At 40.3% G+C, this 22,370-nt stretch overlaps 1 protein-coding gene across 3 annotated transcripts in view; it reads left to right on the top strand.

Annotated features, from left to right (window-relative positions):
- TSHR (thyroid stimulating hormone receptor) overlaps positions 1–22,370 on the top strand; it is a 175,024-nt gene that overhangs the window by 112,261 nt on the left and 40,393 nt on the right. For all 3 annotated transcript variants that reach the window (XM_032179774.2, XM_032179776.2, XM_032179775.1), the window contains exons 4-7: positions 3,374–3,448; positions 6,501–6,575; positions 7,970–8,047; positions 12,108–12,176. In XM_032179774.2, coding sequence (XP_032035665.1) covers positions 3,374–3,448; positions 6,501–6,575; positions 7,970–8,047; positions 12,108–12,176 — 297 coding nt within the window. The remainder of the gene's footprint in view (positions 1–3,373; positions 3,449–6,500; positions 6,576–7,969; positions 8,048–12,107; positions 12,177–22,370) is intronic.

Here is a 22,370-nt window from a genome sequence, read left to right as displayed (position 1 = left end):
CTGCTTGCTCATGGGACAGTACTGGATGGATGAGTGGGAGCGCAGAGCAGCCACCTTCAGGCAGTCACTCAGGGCCTCAGGTTGCTGGAGGCACAGCCATCTTCAGCTCTGGAGGGCATCTCCATTCCTAGTGTGCTGTATTACAAACAGCTTTTCTTTCTTCCAATGTCTCCAGCTTTCTGGCAGCATAGCTAGCCTCCTGCACACTCAGGCCATAATCGCTTAACTCAAAATGGTGTGATTCAAATTCACCCTCACAGGCATGCTTGAAGACATTCAAATTTGAATGCCTCTTTCACCCTTCTCTGATTAGATGTTCTTTTGTACTCACTTTTGCCCTTCCTTTCTTCCTATCTTTGAAGAGGTTTTACTAGCTGCATTTGCTTCTTATGTTACCTCTCTATTTAATGACTGATTGATTGATTGAGACAGAATCTTGCTTTTTCGCCCAGGATGGAGTGCAGTGGCACAATCTCAGCTCACTGCAACCTCTGCCTTCTGCGTTCAAGCGATTCTCGTGTCTTGGTCTCCCAAATAGCTGGAATTACAGACATAAGCCACCATGCCCGGCTAATTTTTGCATTTTTAGTAGAAACAGGGTTTCGCCATGTTGCCCAGCTGGTCTTGAATTCCTGACCTCAACTGATCCACCTGCCTCGGCCTCCCAAAGTGCTTACAGTCATGCGCCACCGCACCCAGCTATTATCTTTCTCCATTTAGCTAAACTACTGGCAGTCTATGACCACTCCACCCCCCTCTGCTTCAGGAGATACTTTTCAAAAGTCACTTGTGAGCAAGTGGTGAGCTGTTGCCTTACCTCAGAAAGCAGCTTCTTTTCCCTGCTGTTTTCTTGTGGGGTCTCTCATTCATCTTTCTCCTTTGTAGCTCTTACATTCCCTTCCAGAAATCTTCTCCTCTTTCATGTTTCCTTCTCTCTCCTTGCTGCCTCTCCCACGTTTCTCCTCTTCCAGCCTCCATGTAAGTTGCCAGCCTCATTTAATCAACAGTTACTAGCAGCTGCATTTCATTTCCCTTTTATTCTCTACCTTTTCAGCTGACCCAGGTGGGCTGCATTTTCTTTCACTGTGACGTTCTCTTAGACCACTCACTCAAGACTACTTGTTCAAAGACGGTCTCTTGTGGAGCAATTTTCCAGACTGCAAACCCCGCTCAATTTCCAAACTCCTGCATCTAGTTTACATCTGTTTGTCTCTGGCAGAAGTTCAAACCCTCCTCCCCCAATGGAAAGCTCTGGCAAGGAGTTTATTGCTCACCCTGGAAAGAGAGAATGACCTCAACAGAGATTGATTGTCTCTAGAGGGGCAAGGTGGGAAAATTATGAGATTTTGGAGTAGGGTGGCCAAGTGTCACACTTTTCCCAAGACAGGGAATTCAAGGATATGGGCTTTGCATTTTAAAGCCAGGATAAAAAATGAAAGATTGTATAAAGAGGGTCTTTCCATGCAGGGTCTTGTTTAGGTAAAAATCATGGCATAATAGTTTAGGATTAGCATAGTGAGGATTTGGAAGTGAGGAGTTCTAAGATCTTGGGGTATAAACTGTTGATGCTTTCTGTTGAAGCATTGATGGTTCTGTGTTTCAAAAACTCTCTGTAATGAACAATAAAGTAATTTGCGTGGGCAAGAGTCTCCTGGAATAGTAGTTATGTTAATGAGGACAATGGACCAGTAGGGGTATATTATTATAGACAGTAAGCTGTGTGTTTAGGGAGGAGAGGGGTAGGTGATTTCTGTTCTCAGAGTTAACTCCATCCTCTTTTCCAAGGTCTGTTTCATATTCAGTGTCCTTAGTTGAAATACCTAGTTGAAAAAACCAGAGAGTTTTTTCTAATTTTGCAAGAATGTCACAACATCTCCAGTCCCAAGTCCCTGATGTCTCTTCTAGCTTTCATTGTACTTATGAAATTAACAATGATAAAAGCATTATTTATAGAGCCCTAAATATGTGAAGGCCAAACATAAAATCCCTCATGAATATAATTTAATCTTCACAAGAGCCCCACAAAAGAGGTATTGTTAATTGTTCCTATTTTACAGACAGGAAAACTATGGCTCAAAGAGGCCAAGAAACTTGTCCAAGGTCATATAATCAGAAGTGGCAGAGCCAAGACTCTATCTCAAGTCTATCTGGCTATTCGGAAATAAAAAGGAGTGAACTACCAATTCATGTTACAACTGGATAAACCTCACAGACATTATGCTAAATGAAAGAAGGCAGACACAAAATACTACCCATTATATGATTCCATTTATATGAAATGTCCAGATAAGGCAAATTTATAAAGATAGAAAACTAATCAGTGGTTTCTAGGCATAAAGGAGCAAGTGGAGACAAACTGCAAATGGGCCTATGGTTACTTTTATCATTGATAGAAATGTTCTAACCTGTGATGATGGTTTCAAAATTATGTAATGTTACTAAAAATCATTGAACTGTATGCCTACATACAATGTTTGAAGTTTATGGAATGTAAATTCTTTTTCAATAAAACTTTAAAAATTACAGAGGTCGCATTCTAAGCTTTCTGATTGGTACCACCAATGACTAGATGCTGGTTCTTTTAGGTGCCACTCCTAAGGAGAAATGCTAAAGATTTACTGGGTTCTTATATACTTTTCATGTAAGCATAAGGAATGCCTTAAAGTCTTTTAGCCAATCAACCTATGTTGAATATGTTTAATTTAACCAGTGAGAGTTCATTTCTAGCAGTTACTTATTTCTCTAACGCTAACTGTGCATTCTTGATCAGCATTTATATAAGCCTAAGTATGTAAGTTACTCACACACGATATTGCACTATACATGCAGAAGAGTCTTCAACTGCTGACATGACAAAATAAACCCAAGTGAACTGTGAAGACTTACCACTTCTGTACATCTAGTATGGCAACGACAGAGCCTTACTGTCCACCTTGCTGTGCTGTCGTTCATCGTAAAATTCCCTCAACCTCCCACTCCAACACTCATTGTCTTGGCCAGAATACTTATAAATAATAAAGATATTTGCCTTCAACTCCTCACCAAATCATTGGAGGGATTTTTCTTTTTTCTCTAAATCTAAAAGAAAAAAAATTCTGATACTACAATTAAGAAAAATGTAGCCCATAAATTAAAATGGACGGAAACCAAGCCAACGACGCAAAAGAGCCGACCAGCCATTGGGTCCCCATGAGGAGACAGGAGTAGTTTGTTGTTGATGGGACCCCTGGCAGCTACAGTCCCTGTGGTACCCTGTGGCATAAATGCATATTTTTCTCATGAACATTTGTTAAAACTGATTTATGTTGTTTTGTCTTTGATAAGAACAGATACCGATGTATTATAGTGACTGTGTTCCTTGTAACTTATACAGAGAAATTCGGAATACCAGGAACTTAACTTACATAGACCCTGATGCCCTCAAAGAGCTCCCCCTCCTAAAGTTCCTGTGAGTATTAAATCCTCTCCCATCCTACTTTTCTGGGGGGAGGGGGTCAGATTTAATGCTGTTGTCTCCCAGGAATCTCCCTAGGATGATGCGGTCCAGGTTCATTTTAATGGTGTATAGCCTGGGTCAGGGCAAGGTATTGGGTGAAATGGTCCACATTTTTAAAAACCTATTCAAAAGTCAGCACATAGTGCTGGGACCAGAGACCTGCTCCAAGAAACAGGAGGGAGAAAATGCTATCATGTATACGTGGTCCTTAAATGTAGTATTTCAGAACAAAACAAAACAAAATTCTGAGAGCCAGTTGGTCAATTTTGTTTGAAAATGGGTATCACAACAATATTATTAGAGTGGCTGTTACACAGGAAAAAAACCCACAAAGAGTAAAACACATTTTTGTGGGGAGTGGAGGGAAAACAGAAGGGACAACAGTTTCAACCTCCCACTCCAGCACTCAAGTGTCTAGCACTCACTGCTTTGCTTTGAAAACACCTTATGAACTGACCATAAGCTCCATGAATCCAGGGACCACAGCATTTTTTTTTCTCTGTTGAATCTTTACTGCCTAGTAAAGAGTAGGTGCTCAGTAAAAATGTGTTCGGTGGATGCGTCTGTATGACCTCAGGCCCCCTGGATACCAGGTGGAAGAGTCCTTTTTCCTACTTGCATGCATTATAAAAATTAGAAAACAAAGAGTATGAAGAAGAATTTTTTTAAAAAACTTAATCCTAATACCCCAAAATAAGCACTATTAACATTTCAGTTCATCTTCATCCAGACCTTCAAAACAAACTTATGTAATCATAGATATTTTATGAGATAAGCCCTTAAGGATGAATAGAGGGTATCTTGAACAAGAATGGGGAGAGATTAGATGGAATAGCACGATAAAGACACAAAGGTAGGGAACCACACAGCTTCTTTGGGGAACTAAAAATAGTTGCCTTTTTTTTTTTTTTTTTTTTTTGAGATGGAGTCTTGCTCTATTGCCCAGGCTGGAGTACAGTGGTGCCATCTTGGCTCACTGCCACCGCCACTTCCTGCATTCAAGCGATTCTCCTGCCTCAGCCTCCCGAGTAGCTGGGATTACAGGTGTGCACCAGCACGCCCAGCTAATTTTTGTGTTTTTAGTAGAGATGGGGTTTCACCATGTTGGCCAGGCTGGTCTCAAACTCCCGACCTCAGGTGATCCACCCGCCTCAGCCTCCCAAAGTGCTGGGACTACAGGCGTGAGCCACCGTGCCCAGCCAATAGTTGTATATTGAAGAGGTGGGTGTGAGAGATGCCAGGGGAATAGAAGACACTGATGGGATATGAAGATGAAAGGATGTCTGGAAAGCCATGAAAACTTATGGGACCAGACAATTGCTCTTCTTATGGACTCTGAGTTTCAAATAATATAATAACCCTTTGATGTGATGATCCCCCACTATATGCTCTGTGGGGAACATACAGGTTTCTAAGACATTGTCCTTGCCTGCAATCTAGTTGAGGAGATGTGTATGAAATTGAAAAGTGCCTCTCCTATGGAAGAATAATGGAAAGTGACAAAGGAGAGACATATACAGTGTTTGGGGGTTCAGGTAATTAGAGAAGACATCAGAAAGAAGACCTACAGGATGGTTTTAAGGGACTTGTTTGAGATTTTTGAAGAATAGAAAGATCTTGATCTAAGTATATGGACCCCACTTGACTCTTGGACCTTTTTCCCTCCTACTATTCTTCATGAGCACCTATTGCAATTGAACTAGTTTGTTTACTGTATTTCAAATATACCTCATGGAATCTCACCTCTCTCCTTTGTTATCTGGAATGTCCCTCCCATTTGCTCATTTTGAGACCTCTGGCTCCTGCTGCCTCTTCAAATCCTATGCCTTCTTCTCTAGAAGGAGTCAAGTCTGAATCTGCCTCAGAAGGTGTATCAATGGATATAGTTTTTCTACCAGAAGACTTTCTCTAAAGCTTTACTGAGTCGTATCTAGATCTCACTCTATGCCATGCCAAATTCTCAAAAAAAAATTCTAATTACATTCAAGTAGCTGCAACAAATGTTAAAACAACTAAATCCGGGAGGCATCAGGAGCCTGAGAATTCTTGTATTCATGGTGTTTTCTGCATGTCTTTTAATCTTAACATTTTTCTGTAGATGATATAAACTTCGGAAGGTAAAGACATTGTCTTTGATTGGTTTCCTTCCTTTTCTGGACACTTTCTTTTTCTGAGACAGAGTCTCGCTCTGTCACCCGGGCTGGAGTGCAGTGGCGTGATCTCCGCTCACTGCAAACTCCGCCTCCCAGGTTCAAGTGATTCTCATGCTTCAGCCTCCCAAGTAGCTGGGATTACAGGCACACGCCAACACACGCAGCTAATTTTTGTATTTTTAGTAGAGACTGGGTTTCGCCATGTTGGTCAGGCTAGTCTTGAATTCCTGAATTCAAGTGATCCACCCACCTCGGCCTCCCAAAGTGTTGGGATTATAGGCATGAGCCACCATGCCCGGCTCTCTGGACATATTTTTTTAAATGGTACTGTTATAATGGTACTCTCAGGTCACTGCTGTAGGAAAGCTAGTTTTGGCAAAATAACAGCACAATATAATGTAGAGCTTGAAAGAGGCAGCTGGCTTAAAGTCATCATATCTTCCTGTCCCATCCTCTTCTTAGCCCTTCACTAACACACACATAATTTTTTCCAATTAAACAAGAAAATCACAACATACACACACACACACACACACACACACACGAAAACTGAATTTATATTTCTAGTAATCCCACTTGGTTAAGACAATCTCCAGAGTATTCGAAACTGAGCAGATGTATTGACACCGGTGGACTGGATTAAATTATTGTGCCTTGAGGGAATATCATCTCTTCCAACCATCAGCTACTTGCCCATAGTTACTCAGATATGTAGTGAAGGTGTTGGGAGTTTGACTACAAGCTGTCTTCAGAACTCATGCTTTCAGCTATTACATTATTTTCCTTCCTATGTGTTGATTTTTTTTACCTAAATTCTATGCTTTTTTTTTACTCTTTTTTCATTAATTTAGTGGCATTTTCAACACTGGACTTAAAATGTTCCCTGACCTGACCAAAGTTTATTCCACTGATATATTCTTTATACTGTAAGTATGCACACACGCCATGTTTGACAATATTTTGTTTGTCACTGACAAGAACTAGAATACAGTCATGGGAGTTGGTTGAAGCTAAGTAAAGCAATTGTTTCAAGAAGTAAGCAGTGATCAGCTGTGACTACACTGGCATGAAGTAAGGCAAGGACTGAGAAATAACCACTGGCTTTAGCAATGTGGGCTGTTGGCGACTCTGCCAAGAAGACTTCCAGTGGAGTGCTGGTTGGAGTGGGCTCAAGAGAGATTTGGGTAGAGAGAATTAGAAAAGAGTTACCATAATTAACTCTTTTGAGAGGTTTTACTATTAAAAGGAGCAGAAAATAACTCAGTAATTGGAAGATACTGAGTCAGGAGAAAAGATTTTGTTTGTGTGTTTTTGTTCTTAAATGGAAGAAATTATGCAATGTTTCTTCGCCAATGGGAATGGTTGAATAGAAGGAATATTTGATGATAACTGTGATACCTTATTTTTCATAGAGTTTTAATAGTTTTCTAAATACTTTCCCACACATGACATTTGCTCCTCTCAGCCACCTTATAAGGTGTAAAGCAAAGTTATTGCTTTTCCATTTACGAATGAGGGAACTGAGGAATAGAAACCTCAAGTGATTTTATCTGAGCAGTGTCTCAAGGAACAGTCAGGAGTGGTACTCAAATTACTGCCTGAGACCTTTGATTGGCAGCCATGTGCCCTTTTTCAAAGCTGGTGACATGGGTCAGTTGTCTTACTAATTGTATAGGAATGAAAGGACATAGGGAAGAGAGAATCACAAGTTGAGTTTGCATTAAAGAGTCAGCAAAAGGTAGAATGATAAGCTTCAAACTCTTGGGGTTTTGCTAGAAAAAAAAAATTGATCATACTTCTTTGTTGCAAAAGAGCTTAGTTCAAAATGTAAGCAATCTTCCAGAAACTAGAATGGCGTAGAAAAGTTCTCCAGGAGCTTGGCGAAGTTTGACAAGTGCAGGACATTTTAGAAATAGTCATTAAGTGAAATCCTTTAATCCTTTTATCCTGACCTTCTCAAACCTCGATGCATGTAGAAAACTCTAGTTGTTGTGGACAAAGTGTTGCAGATTCAGAGAAGCCTCTGAAATCCATCTGCCTCCCTCGAGATGAGGGTTAAGTCAGGGACCTCCACCCACACCTAAAGCTCCCTCACTTACCCCACACTTGGGCTCCAGGTGCATGTCATCTAGGACAGCTCTCACCACCTCACCAGACCTCTGAGCCACTAGTAGTTAAGAAGGGTCAGTGAAACTTAAAAAGAAATAAGATTGAGCTATATTGTGTCCTGTTATTTATTTAAGTGCATATGTGCAGCAAGACCCCTGCTCCAGGAGGAAAGCATTGTTTCATTAAGTGTTTTTGTCCCTCTCTCTTGCAGTGAAATTACAGACAACCCTTACATGACATCAATCCCTGCGAATGCTTTTCAGGGACTATGCAATGAAACCTTGACACTGTGAGTATTACCAGTTCTACTCCCCCCACCAACTAAATTCTATTTTGAGCCATTTTCATATGTTTACAGGCCATCCAAGAGCCATACTGCCTTATCATATATATTCTACAGAGTACAAAGTGTTTTACATAATTAAATAAGAGTATTGTCTTATGGGATGGTACTCTGTAGACTACAAAAGAGTTTAGGTAACAAGGTAAGAGGATTCCATTACGGCAGTGATTGAGTGATTGGTACATTTTTCACGTGAAGGACCAGTTAGGCGTTACAGACCATGCAAACTCTGAAGGAATTGATCAACTCTGGCATTCTGTGGCAAAAACAGCCGTACTCAGTACATACACTAATGAGTATGTCTGTGTTCTCCAATAAAACTGTATTTATAGAAACAGTCAGTGGACTAGATTTGGCCTGCAGGCCTTATGGAATAATCATCTGTATCCAAGTGTTCCCATTCTACAGAAGAAGAACTAGGGTTTAAGCAAATTGAAGTGACTTACCCAAGATCACTGAGTTAAAAAAAAGTGGCGCCACTAAGAACTTTATAAATTCTGCACTCACACTTTTACTCAGTAATCACAAACTGTTATTAAGCTCCTGTAAGGGGATATTACATAGAAAGCATAGTGCTGCTATAGGTCAGCATTTTTCCAGAGCTTGAATCGGGGCAAAGCCCTTTAGATGGTCAAAAGTAGATGCTTAATTAGGGATATTCACAAAATGTTCTAAAGGAGAAGATCTAATAGAGGTATAAAGGATAAGTTAATTCTCCAAGCTGGTAGAAAATTCCTCTCTCATTGTATAAGTCACCAAGTAGAGTTGCAGCTACCTCTGCAGGGTCTCCTCTGTATTTTCAGGACCACTGCCCAAGTTCAAGCCTGGTGAAGTTTTTGTCTGGATTGTCACCCCAGTTTCATTTCTCTGCTCACACTAAAGTTGGGGTGGGGGTCTTTATCAGATACAAACCTGATGAAATTACTACCCAGAAAAATGGATCCAAGCTTCACGCAGTTCTTCTAAGGGGCTATTTTCTGAGCCATTCCTAGTTTATCAGTTTGGGCCCAATGAAGTTACGTCAACTTCTGAGAGCAGTGGAGCATTTCAGATGATCCTTCTCATCACAACCTGGTGAGCGGTCTCTTGAAAAGACAAAGGAGGCTCCTTCTCAGTCATAATTTCTTCTTACCATGCAGAAAAGGCCCAGGCTCTTAGCCTGCTCAGCTCCAAACTTCAAAGCCATTTATTTCCTCAGTAAAGCTTTCCATTGTGCCATATAGTGCTCATCATAAGGAAACTCCTACATGCTAAACTTCTTTATAGAATATTACCTCTATCCCTTGACACCATTTTTCTAAAACCCCCATATCTCAAGCACCCCCCTCAAGTGAAAGCTCATTGTCCCACACCCAGCATGGAGCCCAGCATGTGTTTCTAGAAACATCTGAGTGAGGGAAGCCCGTATTTCCTAAAATGTAGAGGAGAGGATGGTATGGATTATTCATGATCTTTTCAGATGATTATTTCTACATTTTGGCAAAAGTCCTTGCCTCTTCGAAGCTCAGGCTCAAAAAACTATCAACATGAAAGGATACATGTTCCAACAGCTGACTTTGTACCCATATTCCTGGTAGGAGAAAGTTTCAATCAAAGTTTGTAATTCTTTTGTCTTTCTTCACCATGTTCCCTTTTCGAGGCTGATTTTTTCATTAAGAATTCTATTTAATATCTGAAATGCAATTCAAACAAGTATTTTTAATGTCCAGGACTCTCAACAAATTTAGGAAAATTAAAATGCCATATGCACAATTCTCACATCTTCATAAAAGAGTTCTTCATAAAACAGTTCATATAGTTTAGAAAAAATTTACTTATCCACAGAGTTTTCTCAGCCATTGTGCTTATATTCTTGGGATATTGCAATTCTCACCCAGGACATGTTAGTAGCTGGAATTAAACTCGCTATGTAATTATTTAAGATGAAACAAAAACAAACACATCAACATCGACAACAAAGCCATGAGAATCTTGCTCAGTTTCCCACAACTATATAGGATAAATCCAAGTTTTAGGATACTCCTTTTATTTATTTATTTTTTTAATTTTTTTTTTTTTTTTTTTTTTGAGACAGAGTCTCACTCTGTCACCCAGAGCTGGAGTGCAATGGTGCAATCTCGGCTCACTGCAACCTCTGCCTCCCAGGTTCAAGCAATTCTCCTGCCTCAGCCTCCCGAATAGCTCCTTTTAACATGGTCACCTAATAAGTGTTCCTCACTTGGTTAAATATATAGTTATTTGATCCTCTCTGCAACCTTTTGATTGGGTATTACATTTATGTACTTATTTATCACATTTTTAGAGATAAACTGAGGATAAGAGAGGTTGAGAAATTCTCAGGATCGTCCAGCTATTAAGTGGCAGAGCCAGGTCTAATTCCAAATTTGAACTTTCCTGTGTGCTTCTTAATGTGTTCCCAAAGTTCATATGTGGTAGATTACTGTAGTTTTCAAAGTTCCCTTACAACTGCCACTAGGAGTTCCCACTAGCAGTGCCTGAATGTGGTTATAGCTGTCTTCTCTTATCTTCCTGCCAATAACCACCAATAACCTCTTACATTCCCATATAGCCCACAGCTCCCAAGGCTGGGGCTCCTTCTCCTGCAGAAAGGGGGGCTGCTTTTGGTAGATGAAAATAATTATATTGGAGGTTGGCCAGGCGCAGTGGCTCACGCCTGTAATCCCAGCACTTTGGGAGGCCGAGGCAGGCAGATCACCTGAAGTCAAGAGTTTGAGACCAGCCTGGCCAACGTGGTGAAACCCCATCTCTACTGAAAAATACAAAAATTAGCCGGACCTGGTGGCAGGGGCCTGTAATCCCAGCTACTCAGGAGGCTGAGGAAGGAGAATTGCTTGAACCCAGGAGCAGAGATTGCAGTGAGTGGAGATCATGCCACTGCACTTCAGCCTGGGCAACAGTGCCAGACTCTGTGTCAAAAAAAAATGATATTTGAAGTCAGGGATCCTAAGTCTCAACCGTCCTAGACCAACGTGTTTTTGGCAAGTCACCCTCATGTCTCAGTAACTTCAATAGGAAATAGAAGTAATAACATTTCAGACTGGCTCCCTGAATCATTAAACGAATTAATTAGTCATAGAAACATAGCAACAAGTTAAAACATTAACATTTCCAGCCCAGTGGCTCACACCTCTAATCCCCAGTGCTTTGGGAAGCTGAGGCAGGCGGATCACTTGAGCCCAGACTATCCTGGGCAACATGGTGAAACCTCATCTCTACAACAAATACAAAAATTAGCCAGGCATGGTGGCACATGCCTGTAGTCCTAGCTATTTGAGAGGCTGAGGTGGGAGGATCGCTGAAGCCCAGGGACTCAAGGCTGCAGTGAGCCGTGATTGAGCCACTGTACTCCAGCCTAGGTGACAGAGTGAAAGACCCTGGCTCAAAAAAAAAAAAAAAAAAAAAAAAATTCCGTAAGAGGACATGGTCTATCTACTTTCTTAGATTCGTCTGTGAGGTTTAATTTAATTCAGCCTATAACCCTTAAACATTTAATCTATGATAAGCTCTGAGGATAAAAAGATGGATAAAATACAAAGGTGAAATAACATTTAAATATTAATAGAAAAATAAAAACATATGCATTTAGATGGATGTCTTTCAAAATGTTTATCTTAAGAGACTGCAGTTGCTCCTCCGCTATTAATATTGGGTTAACTATTACCTCAAATCCCTTTTTCTGAATGTATGTGGAATATTCTTTTAAAATCTTTAATGGTAACAAATTTGTTACTCAAAGTAAATATGATTCTGAGAAACAGCTTAAATTTACTAGGAGCTAAGCCAGGAGAACGGGCATTCAAACTGAGAAATATTATCTTGTTTCCAAAAACTTGTACTGGAAAGTTTCCTTGTGGGATACATATGTGGGACCTGAAAAACCTTTATGCACATTTATGACACTGAAGAAATATAGTGCAACTCTCCAGAAACAGGCCAGCACCACTTCTCACCAGTCACTGATTTCTCTTCTCTCTGTTGGTTGTAGGAAGCTGTACAACAATGGCTTTACTTCAATCCAAGGATATGCTTTCAATGGGACAAAGCTGGATGCTGTGTAAGTCAAGGGTAGCCATGAAAACTGTCACTTCCCCTTACCCTAAGAAGAACCATCCAATGGGGCAGAATTCTGTTGAGAGATAGGTTCTACCAGAGCATCTTCCACCCCAGAGTTAGTGTGACCCACACGGAAATGAGGTCAAGGAACTTGGCAGGGGCCCACTTTAGTGGACACTTATATTAGCTCCAATGGTAAGTTCCAAGGGTTTTCTCCCTGATGTGTGTGTATGAGTGTGTGTGTAAATGTTCATCTATTATGTACATGAAGTAAACGGATATCTTTAATGAAGCTGAAAGCTGTTCAGAAAATAAGGTGGTTTCTCTTTTAGTCCTTTCTGACATGTTTTTGGGAAAGGTGTCACTTTATGTTTGATTCACTCAGAAATAGCTAAAAAATCATATCCATCTTTTGCCTTTTCAAAAAATAAATAGTGCTGGGAACAGCTGAAACAGCAAACAATAGACTTTGTGTTTCATGTGTTTTGTAAACTTTTTGAGTATTTCTTTACAGATGATACATTTTTTCTATTTCACCTTTTTCTATTAGTTGTTTTTTTTTTTCAAATTTACCTGCTCATTTTTGGTAGTGTCTTGTTATGTATTCATTTTTGCAATTCTATTATTTTTTTCCCTTTAAACATTTCATACATGGTAATTTTATGTTCTAGAAATGATCCCTGCAAACTCTGAAGGACTTGTGACTCAAAATCTGTTGCGTACGGGGCTTCTCAAACTTTCCTGGGCATCAGACCCTCTGAGGGGTCTTATCAAAATACATAGTCTGATTCCGTAGCTCTGGATTTGGCCTCGGGATTCTGTATTTCTAACAAACTCCCAGGTGATGCTGACACTGCTGTTCATAGACCACACTTTAAGTAGCAAGGGTGAGGTCAATAAGCTGTCTAACCCTATGCAGTGGCTCTGGATGGAGAAGAATACGCATGTAGATTATGTGATTTTAGTTGATGTTCTGGTTTAGGGATTAGGTGGTAGGTTCTGGAACAATTCCATTTTTAAATGGTAAATGGTAAAAAGGTGTTTGAACTCATTATACTGAGGCAAGGCTCTCTGAGTTCTGTTTGAAGTGAAGTCTCACTCTTTGCTGGCTTTTGTGCTTCATACCAGTCTTTATGAAATGAAGAGTTACAGTACCATTCTCTCGATTGTCTGGTTGTGGAGTCATAACGGTTCATTTCCATTATTTTTTTAATACATAATTATAGGCAAAGTCTAAAAAGACTCTGTTGAGTAAGGTGATACTTACCCCCTCAAATTTATTTACAGAATTGGAGAGACCCTCCTTCCATCTTAACTTTATGATACTAACTTCTTACAATCTTTCATCTACTTTTCAACATATTTATTAGACACTTGCAATGTACCAGGCCCTGTGCCATTCACTGGGAAAACAAAGAGGAACAGGAGCCATGTGCTCCCTGCCCACACTGAGCGTACATTCTGGTGGGGGTCAGCTCAAGGGCAGCAATATCAAAGGGCAAAGTACATTAGGGAGAAGTGTACCCAATCCAAAATATGCATCTCAGATAGAAAATAACTGAAGCCTAAATATCGAATAACATTGCTTTCCTTCTTTGGAGATACAAGCTAGATTTTTTTCTAGATTTATCCCATTGTTTTTAAAATCATTATTAAAATTAATGTTTTAGAAATGAATTACCCTATATTCCAGGTTTCAAGTTCTTTTTCTAATCCAGCATTCTGGAAAGGTGGCATTTGATTTTAATATTGTATGAATTTCACCAAATATTTTCCTCTTTGATTCAACTATTCCTAGAAAGCTATGACTCTTAGGGTAATGAACTTCAAACTCAAATTTTCTATGAATGGAGTATGGAGAGTTCTTAAAATAATGAAGATAGTTTGTAGGTACTTAGGGTATAAAGATTTCAGATGACTGTCACACAGTTCTAGACATAGAGTACACCAAAAGTTTAGTTAGCATTAAGGCAACAAAGACTCACATTAGCAAGCGCAGGAATAGGAGATAGTAAGGAAATCTTCAACCAGGGAAACCAGAGCTGTTAATATGGATCCTGAATTCAGCATGTTCAGCTGACTCTTGCCTGAACTAAAACTGCCTTTCCAGAATGGTGGATTAGAGAAAGAATCTGAAACCTGGGATATTGGGTAATTGATTTCTAAAACATTCATTTTTCCACAAGCAAAAGATTTTGGAGCCCAAGATAAGAATCTATCCTTCAAATTATCTGCCTGTTTTTCCTGCCATATTTAGTCATTGGAAGAGATGACCCTCAAACACTATCAGTTATCATTTATTCAAGATAGAGTATAAAATTCAGACCTTAAGGTCTACAGAGCAATAGTTCTCAACATTAGGGAGTTTTCAAAGCACTAATGCCTAGGTTTTGCCATCAGACATTCTGGATGTAGCAGGATCATGGGGATTTAAAACTCTCTCCAAGTGAGTCCAATACAGAGCAAAAGTCAAGAACTACTGCTGTAAAATACATTATCAGTCTTCTTGTCCAATTGTCACATTTCACATATGAAGGGAATGAAGCCCAACAAGAACAGATGGCTTTTTTTTTTTTTTTTTTAACGTGGCTGTTTTAATTTGATAAAGCTGCCTAGTGGCCAAGTCAAAGCTGAGATCTGGGTCCCCTGGTTCAGGACTCTTTCCCTGCCCTCTGCTGGGATTCATCATGGCTGACTTACCAGCCATCACCAAGGTGTGGACACCCAACTCTGGCAAGTGCAGCTTGTTTCTTAGCCCTGAAGATTGCGTAGGCTTCTTAGCTCAATCTATTAAAGGCACTAAATACAGAAGTTAAAGTATCTTGATCCTGAAAAGAATGAGATCATGTGAGAGAAAGAAGGCAACTCAAAACTCAAGGCATAATCAGGAGAAGTTTCAGAGGACAATCACATCAAGAAACAGTGCCATTAGTCCATGAGAACCTGACTTTACCAATGCTGCAAGGCCATTCATGAGCTTCCAGATGAAATCTGGTCGGCGATAACCTGACAAAAAGGCTGGGATGATAAAATGTTATTCAAGTCAAAGAATTGGTATTGAACTTAGTTTACGTATATTGACTATTTTCCTGCAAAACATCTCACTCCTCCTCATGATTGGCCTCCTGGTCATGTTTAGAGAACTCTGCAAAGACTTCAAGAGATTTTCAAAAGAGGTCTTCTTCAATCAGGAAGTGTTAGTGTGCTAAGTGGATCTCAGTGTAGGTCTAGCAGCTTATTATCTTATGACCAGCCATAAAATTAGCCACAGAATATCAAAGGAGTTTAGAGACATTTTCTATTGAAAGGATGGAAAAATGAACAAGTGAACAATAATTTCTCTTTGAGCTTCTCCTCAGCCTTTGTGATAAGAGAAGGGATGGGAGAGGGGGAGCTATGTTCCTTTAAACTATATTTCTTCAACTCTCTTTCCATAGTAAATTAATGGGTATTACTTTTTAAAAGAAATTTATGATATTATAAAGTTAAACAAGATATATAAGTGGACTTTTCAGATCTTCTAATAAAATCATCTGAATTATTCATATCAAAGAGGGGGCCTTAGTTTGCAGAGCTTCTCAAGCAGTTCTCAGTTACAGGAGCATCTCTCTGGTCTGGTGTTTTACAGACTTTTGAGGGCAATACCGCCTCTGAGAGGTAGGAAAAAAATCAAGGTGTTTTTCTACCGTCACACACTCGGTACAACACTTTTGACACCAAATGTTTGGAGGTTTTTTCCCCCACACAGCAAGTAATCAATTATCCATGCACACCAGCTGGATGTCCAACAATTTAACTCAGTTCTGATACTCTACCTGGAGATAGCATCGGATCCCCAGGTTAAAGGCTCAGTCCCACAAGACTGCCTGCTACTTCAGATGCCAGTTACAGCTCCCAGGTTGTGTCCTATGCTTCTGACTGACCAATTATAAATCAGGGTTCCCGCAGTCCCCTCCTCAGTTCAGTTAATTTGCTAGAGCAGCTCACAGAACTCAGGGAAACATTTTAAAGGATATTACAAAGGAGCAGCTGTGTGGAAGAGATGCATAGGGTGAGAGGTAGGAAGGAGTACAGAGCTTCCATGCCCTCTCTGGGCACACACCATCCCATCAGCTCCACATGTGCCTTGACCACCTTCCAGCTACCTGGAAGCTCATCCAAACTGTCTCCTCTCGGGCTTTGTATGGAGGTTTCATTACATAGGCATGATTGATTACGCCACTGGCCATTGATGATCATCTCAATCTTTTCAGCCGCTGTCTCCTACCTGAAGGTGAGAAGGTGGAGCTGAAAGTCCAACCCTCTAATTCTTTATTGATCTTTCTGGTGACCAGCCCTCATCCTGAAGCTATCTAGGGATTAACAGTCACCAGTCATCTCATCAGCATACAAAAGACACTTGTCACTCTGGAAATTCCAAGAGTTTTAGGAGCTGTGTGCCAGGAAACAGATAAGACCAAATACATATTCCACAATATTACACTACTGAAGAAGAATCTTTTGATATACCATCTGCTTGGGAGGCAGGTAAATTTAAGAAGGTTTATTCTAGAGACAGCCTGTGGAGATTCTAAGAACTAGTAAAGATTTCAAATGATCAGATGGCCTTCTGAAATTAACCCTATGGAAAGAGTACACTAAGTCCTCACTTAGCATCCCAGATAGGGTCTTGAAAACTACAACTTTAAGTACAAACAATGTATAATGAAACCGATTTTACCATAGGCTAGTTGACATAAATAGGAGTTGAGTTTCTATAGCATATTTCTGGTCACAAAAACAACCAAACTTTTCATAAGGACCAAAATGCTTCTAATGTTAAATATGGAAACAAATATGAGCTATATGTACATTTAAGGTAGGTTAATAAAAAACAAATAAGAGAATTATTTGCCCAATTATTCCAGTTCAAGGTTACAGGTGGCCACAGCCTATTCCAGCAGCTCAGGACACAAGGTGGGAGCCAACCCTGAACAGGACATCACCCCAACATGGGACACAATCACACACACCGCCACACTCACTCGGACTGGCACCATCTAAACACACCAAGGAACCTGACCTGCACATCTTTGGGGTGTGGGATGAAATTGGAATACCTGGAGAAAACCCACACAGACATGGAGAGGGTGTGCACACTTCACACAAACAGTAGCCCCGGCCTGGAAAGGATTTTTTTCTTATTAAAACTAAGCAGGCCGGGCACAGTGGCTCACGCCTGTAATCCCAGCACTTTGGGAGGCCGAGGCGGGCAGATCACGATGTCAGGAGATTGGGACCATTCTGGCTAACACGGTGAAACCCCATCTCTACTAAAAATACAAAAAATTAGCCGGGCGTGGTGGCGGGCGCCTGTAGTCCCAGCTACTCGAGAGGCTGAGGCAGGAGAATGGCGTGAACCCGGGAGGCAAGCTTGCAGTGAGCGCTGAGATAGTGCCACTGCACTCCAGCCTGGGCGACCGAGAGAGACTCCGTCTCAGAAAAAAATAAAATAAAATAAACAATAGTGAATGAGACAATATTATTAGAGGATCTGCTGTATATAGAGAGACTCTCTGTACCTTCACACCAGCTATCTCCTCAGACCATATCATGGATTCTGTGGGAGGCTTAGCTGACGGCAGAGATATTCTGTCAGAGACAACGGATTTTCAGTTCACTGGTGTCATGACTTACTGTCTAACTATCCCTTGAAACATAGGAAAGAAATCAGTGCACTATTTCACAATACTTTCTTGACATTTTTATGTTAACTATTAAAGTTATTTGGAAGAGTTTAACAAATGTGGAAACTATTTCTTTGTTAAGAATCTTTGTGTCTTGGTTTCTAAAAGTCTAGATCAGGGGTCAGCAAACTTTTTCTGGGAAGAGCCCAGATAGCAAATATTTGGGGCTTTATGGAACATATGGTCTTAGTTGTACTACTTAAGTCGGCCTTTGTAGTGTGAAAGCAGCCATAGACAATATATAAACAAATGAGCATGGTTATGTTCCAATAAAACTTTATTTACAAAAACAAGGGCAAGGCAGGATTTGACTGGAGGGTCATAGTTTGTAGACCTCTGGATAAAAGTATTCAGTGAGGATGACCATTGTGTGGCGAAATATGTACTCTGTTTCTCTGAATTTCTGGTAAAGGTTAAAGGGCAAGCGTGGGATCAAGATAAAAAGCATCTGGATTAAAATATTTGGCGTTAGAAAGTACAGATCCAATCACAATAGAAAACAATTTTTTTAATCAGTATTTTGAATCCAAGCTGGAAACTGCTCCTGTTATAAAACAATGCTCCATCATTCTACCCTAAGTTTCTGATTCCTAGTCAATAGAAATTTATTCTTTCCTAGATTTAAGCACTTCAATAAAAGGTATCATGTAAATCCAGTGTAAAATCAAAATGATGGTTGTGATAAGGAGCCCTGGGACTGGAGGAAGACAAGGATTGAGCTATAGGTGAAGGAAAGAAAGGTCAAGGTTCCATGGTAATAATAAAATAGTATTCACATTGTGTTTTTAACATAGGGATGTTGCTTTTGGTCTCAATGCTAATTATGATTTTAAACTAAGGCAAACACATCAATCTCCTGTAATTATCTTAATAGTGTTCAAGGATTGCACATGGCATGTTAGCAATTTGGTAATTTCTCCAGACGTTTATCCAGATATCATTAGGTTCTCGTTTAAACAATGTGTTATCCAAAAGAACAATCATCCCCCATCATTCCACTTCATGACAATTTACTGAAATTAGCAGATCGACCTCATTTACACTCATTTTTTAAAATGTAACTGAATAATACAATTACAGCCAAGTTGGACAAATTCCACCTCAAGTGCAAGTGCTGATGCCTCAGCAGCAGTCAAGTAATTAGTTAGGATTTTATGAAAATGATGGCAGATGTATAAAAGCACATTGTCCTATGACTTCCTATGGCGCCAAGAACGTTGTCATCACTCAGAGGTGAAATTAATAATAATACAAGCATCCCTTGCTCAACAGAAGTTGAACTGTACTTGGTCAAAAGTTAAGTCACACATTCATTGTTTGGAATCTCTTTTCCATCCTCTTTCCGCGCAATCTGCGTGGGGATATGTTGCTTCTCACAGAACATCTGATTCTCTGTTTCACATTTCCTATTGTCAAACTCTAGTAACTAGCTACTATCTGACAGTAAACATTGAGGCAGAAATAAAAATACCATTTTGATATGCTAAGAGCCCACCAATACACTAATTATTATAAACAGAGTCAACACAATTAATGCGCTAATTAGCATCATGCATTAGCTGATTCGAAGTAAAACACCACATCTTGGCACACTGGGAAAAGACAATGATAGAGAAGAGTATAGGATTAAGAAGGCTATTATTTATCATGGGGTAAGTATTTGAACAGCTTGTAGGATATACTCTAAGGCTGACTTTTCCCTCTGCCTATTGAAAGCTTGAGTATTTTCTCACAGGTTACTACTTAAAAACAGCTGTCCTGATTTCTGCTACAAAAGGATTTCCATAGAGCAATCCAGCTTCTCTTTAAACTAACATGAGAGGTAGGCAGGGGGTCCCTTTAATTTTCTGAATTACCAATGCTGTGGGAGGAAAACATGGTTCCCCACAGAAGTGTTCCCATGAGAGTCTCACAACATAATCAGGGGCCAGCCCAAGTTCCCCCTAAAGGGACTGTGAGAGCACAGGCTGAAATTCCATCTTGGAGCTGCAACGTATCCTAAAACTCCCCAGAGAGCCAAGTTCAGCAGCAATAGCAAATTCTCTTGCCACGACATCACACTCCTCTCTCTGGCATAGATCACGTCTTTCTAAACTTGGTGTAGAGGGTGCCTCTTTCTAGGAGTCACCCAACATGCGGGCTTTCATTCCTTCCTCCAGCAAGTCTTTACTGAATGGCCGCTATGTGCCAAGAGTGAGTCCAACAGAAAAGGGCGTACATACACACACATACTGTACACATAATACTGAGTTTGTCAACTGAATATTTTCCTCAGCTCATTTCTCACTACCTTCATTTTCCTGACTGCATTGGTCTTCCCTAACTGTGAACTATTCACAATCTTAAATCAGGGCAGGGCTTCTTAACTCCATGTATGGAAAAGCTGACATCTCTTTTCTCAGAAGAACTTCATTTCTTCCAACAGGTTCTCAGAGAGGAATAAGACCCCAAGCAGTGAAAAGCTGTTGAACACATAGAGATGTAGCCATGTCTATCTTATTTTTAAAGAAAATACCAGTTCTTTTCTCATAAGCCCTTTCCAGTATAGATATTTAGAAACCCTGACTTTCAAAAAGTATTTCCTTTCATCTCTTACTACAAGCCTTTTGAGTCTCTTTTAAGCTACTTTATGTTCATCTTCTCCTTGCAAGGGATAGTTTTTATCACTCCCTTCTAAAATAATCATTTTCTAGACTAGGTTAACCAGATAGCCTACCAAGATTTGTGACTGGTTTCAAATGTGGATTTCAGAAGAATCAAGTTAAGTTATGGTCAAGGAATCAGTTTAACTAGACTGATAATCCCAGGAAATGTCATGTGATAAATGAGGTTGATGAAAGCACTTTCTTCCTGGATATCAAGCCTTCTGTATATGTATTTTCCCTCCCCACTCTCTTGACTTCAGATGGAAGGCAAGAGCAGCAAGCTGAAGCAAGATTGAAAAGCTAAATGAGGCAGCCCTCAAATCTGCTGAAGGCAGAGTGATGGTTTCACTTTTAAGCATCTAATTATCTCTAAGAGGTAAAGTACCCAAACAGCCGTGCTGGTTTTAGAGAACACAGTCTCCTGAAGTGTCAGTTCATCTCCGTTCAGCTTGGCCAGGGCTCCTCTGCATCCTCCTCCTCGCCTCCTGGACTCTGGCTGGCTTTTCCAGTCTGAAGTCTTCTGCAGAGTTTCTGGTAAACTGCAATGCTTATCAACTAGGCTCCTTATCCTCAGGAGTATATTAAATATCAGATGAAAACACTGCAGAATTGGACAAGCAATAATTTAGTTTTACAATAATTTCTAATGATTAGAAAGAACAAGCTGAATTTCACTTGCAGCAGTTAGAGATGAAGAGGAAAAACTGAGATGAGTTCACCGGCTCTTACTTGAGTTTCAACAGCCTGGGAACAGAATGTGATCTGTAAGCTGCATTGCCCAGAGAATACAAAAAGAGATGCAAGCCAGTCGGCCCTTGTACTGAACTTAGTTGTCTTTTTGCAAAATCATGCTGTTCAATATCTTCTCTGCAGTTGTTTTTTTCCAAGGTGGATTTTGCCCACTCCAGGTGTCACTGACCAAAGGAATTCCCTGGACATAGTGGGTTGAAGGAGAGTCCAACAATGATCAAGTGGGGACTGTGATTGAAGCCACTGGGAAGGCACAGATTGGCTGTTTTAGCATCTTAGCCAGGTCTCTGAATGCATTTGAGATTTATTGACTCCCCCTGTGTCACACTTAACAATGCCCTGAATACTGGGTGTTCAGCCACTACCAGAAGAGGCCAAGTCTGGGCTATACCCTTGAGGTGTTTGTAAACCAGATGCCTCAAAAATCACTACCTCAACAAGAACAGTTGGTCAAATGCCACCACACCATAAGCCAAGTCTCCTATTGTTTCACTCTTCATTATTTTTTCTTTAAAGCAATCTTCTGTGTCACCCTAAGAGTTTAACACTGCCCACTTCACTGTCTTGATGAAAAAGTATGTTGATTTATTTTCTACTCATTCACACATTCATCCAACAAATAGTTATAGAGATGGTGAACTTGGCACTGGGTAGACATAGAACTTTCATTCTGGTTGGGGAGACAAACAATAAAGTAAACAAGTAAATAAACAAGGTAACAATTATGGATTGTGATAATGCTGTGAAAGAAATAAAGAGTGTATGGAGGCAAAATGCTAATGGCTACTTTAGATTAGCTAGTTCTCAATCTCTATTTAAGAAGAAAATTGGGCTGGCACGGTGGCTCATGCCTGTAATCCCAGCACTTTGGGAGGCCAAGTTGGGCAGATCAGTTGAGGTCAAGAGCTCGAAATCAGCCTGGCCAACATGGTGAAACCCTGTCTCTACTAAAAATACAAAAATTAGCCAGGCATGATGGCAATCGCCTATAGTCCCAGTTACTCAGGAGGCTGAGGCAGGAGAATCGCTTGAACCCAGGAGGTTGCAGTGAGCAGAGATCGTGCCACTGCATTC

The sequence above is a fragment of the Hylobates moloch genome, unplaced genomic scaffold (genome assembly GCF_009828535.3).
Source record: "Hylobates moloch isolate HMO894 unplaced genomic scaffold, HMol_V3 SCAFFOLD_16, whole genome shotgun sequence".
In the NCBI taxonomy this organism is placed as follows: domain Eukaryota; kingdom Metazoa; phylum Chordata; class Mammalia; order Primates; family Hylobatidae; genus Hylobates; species Hylobates moloch.
The sequence above is the reverse complement of the archived record's forward strand: the minus strand, read 5'-3'. Positions and strand labels throughout refer to the sequence as shown.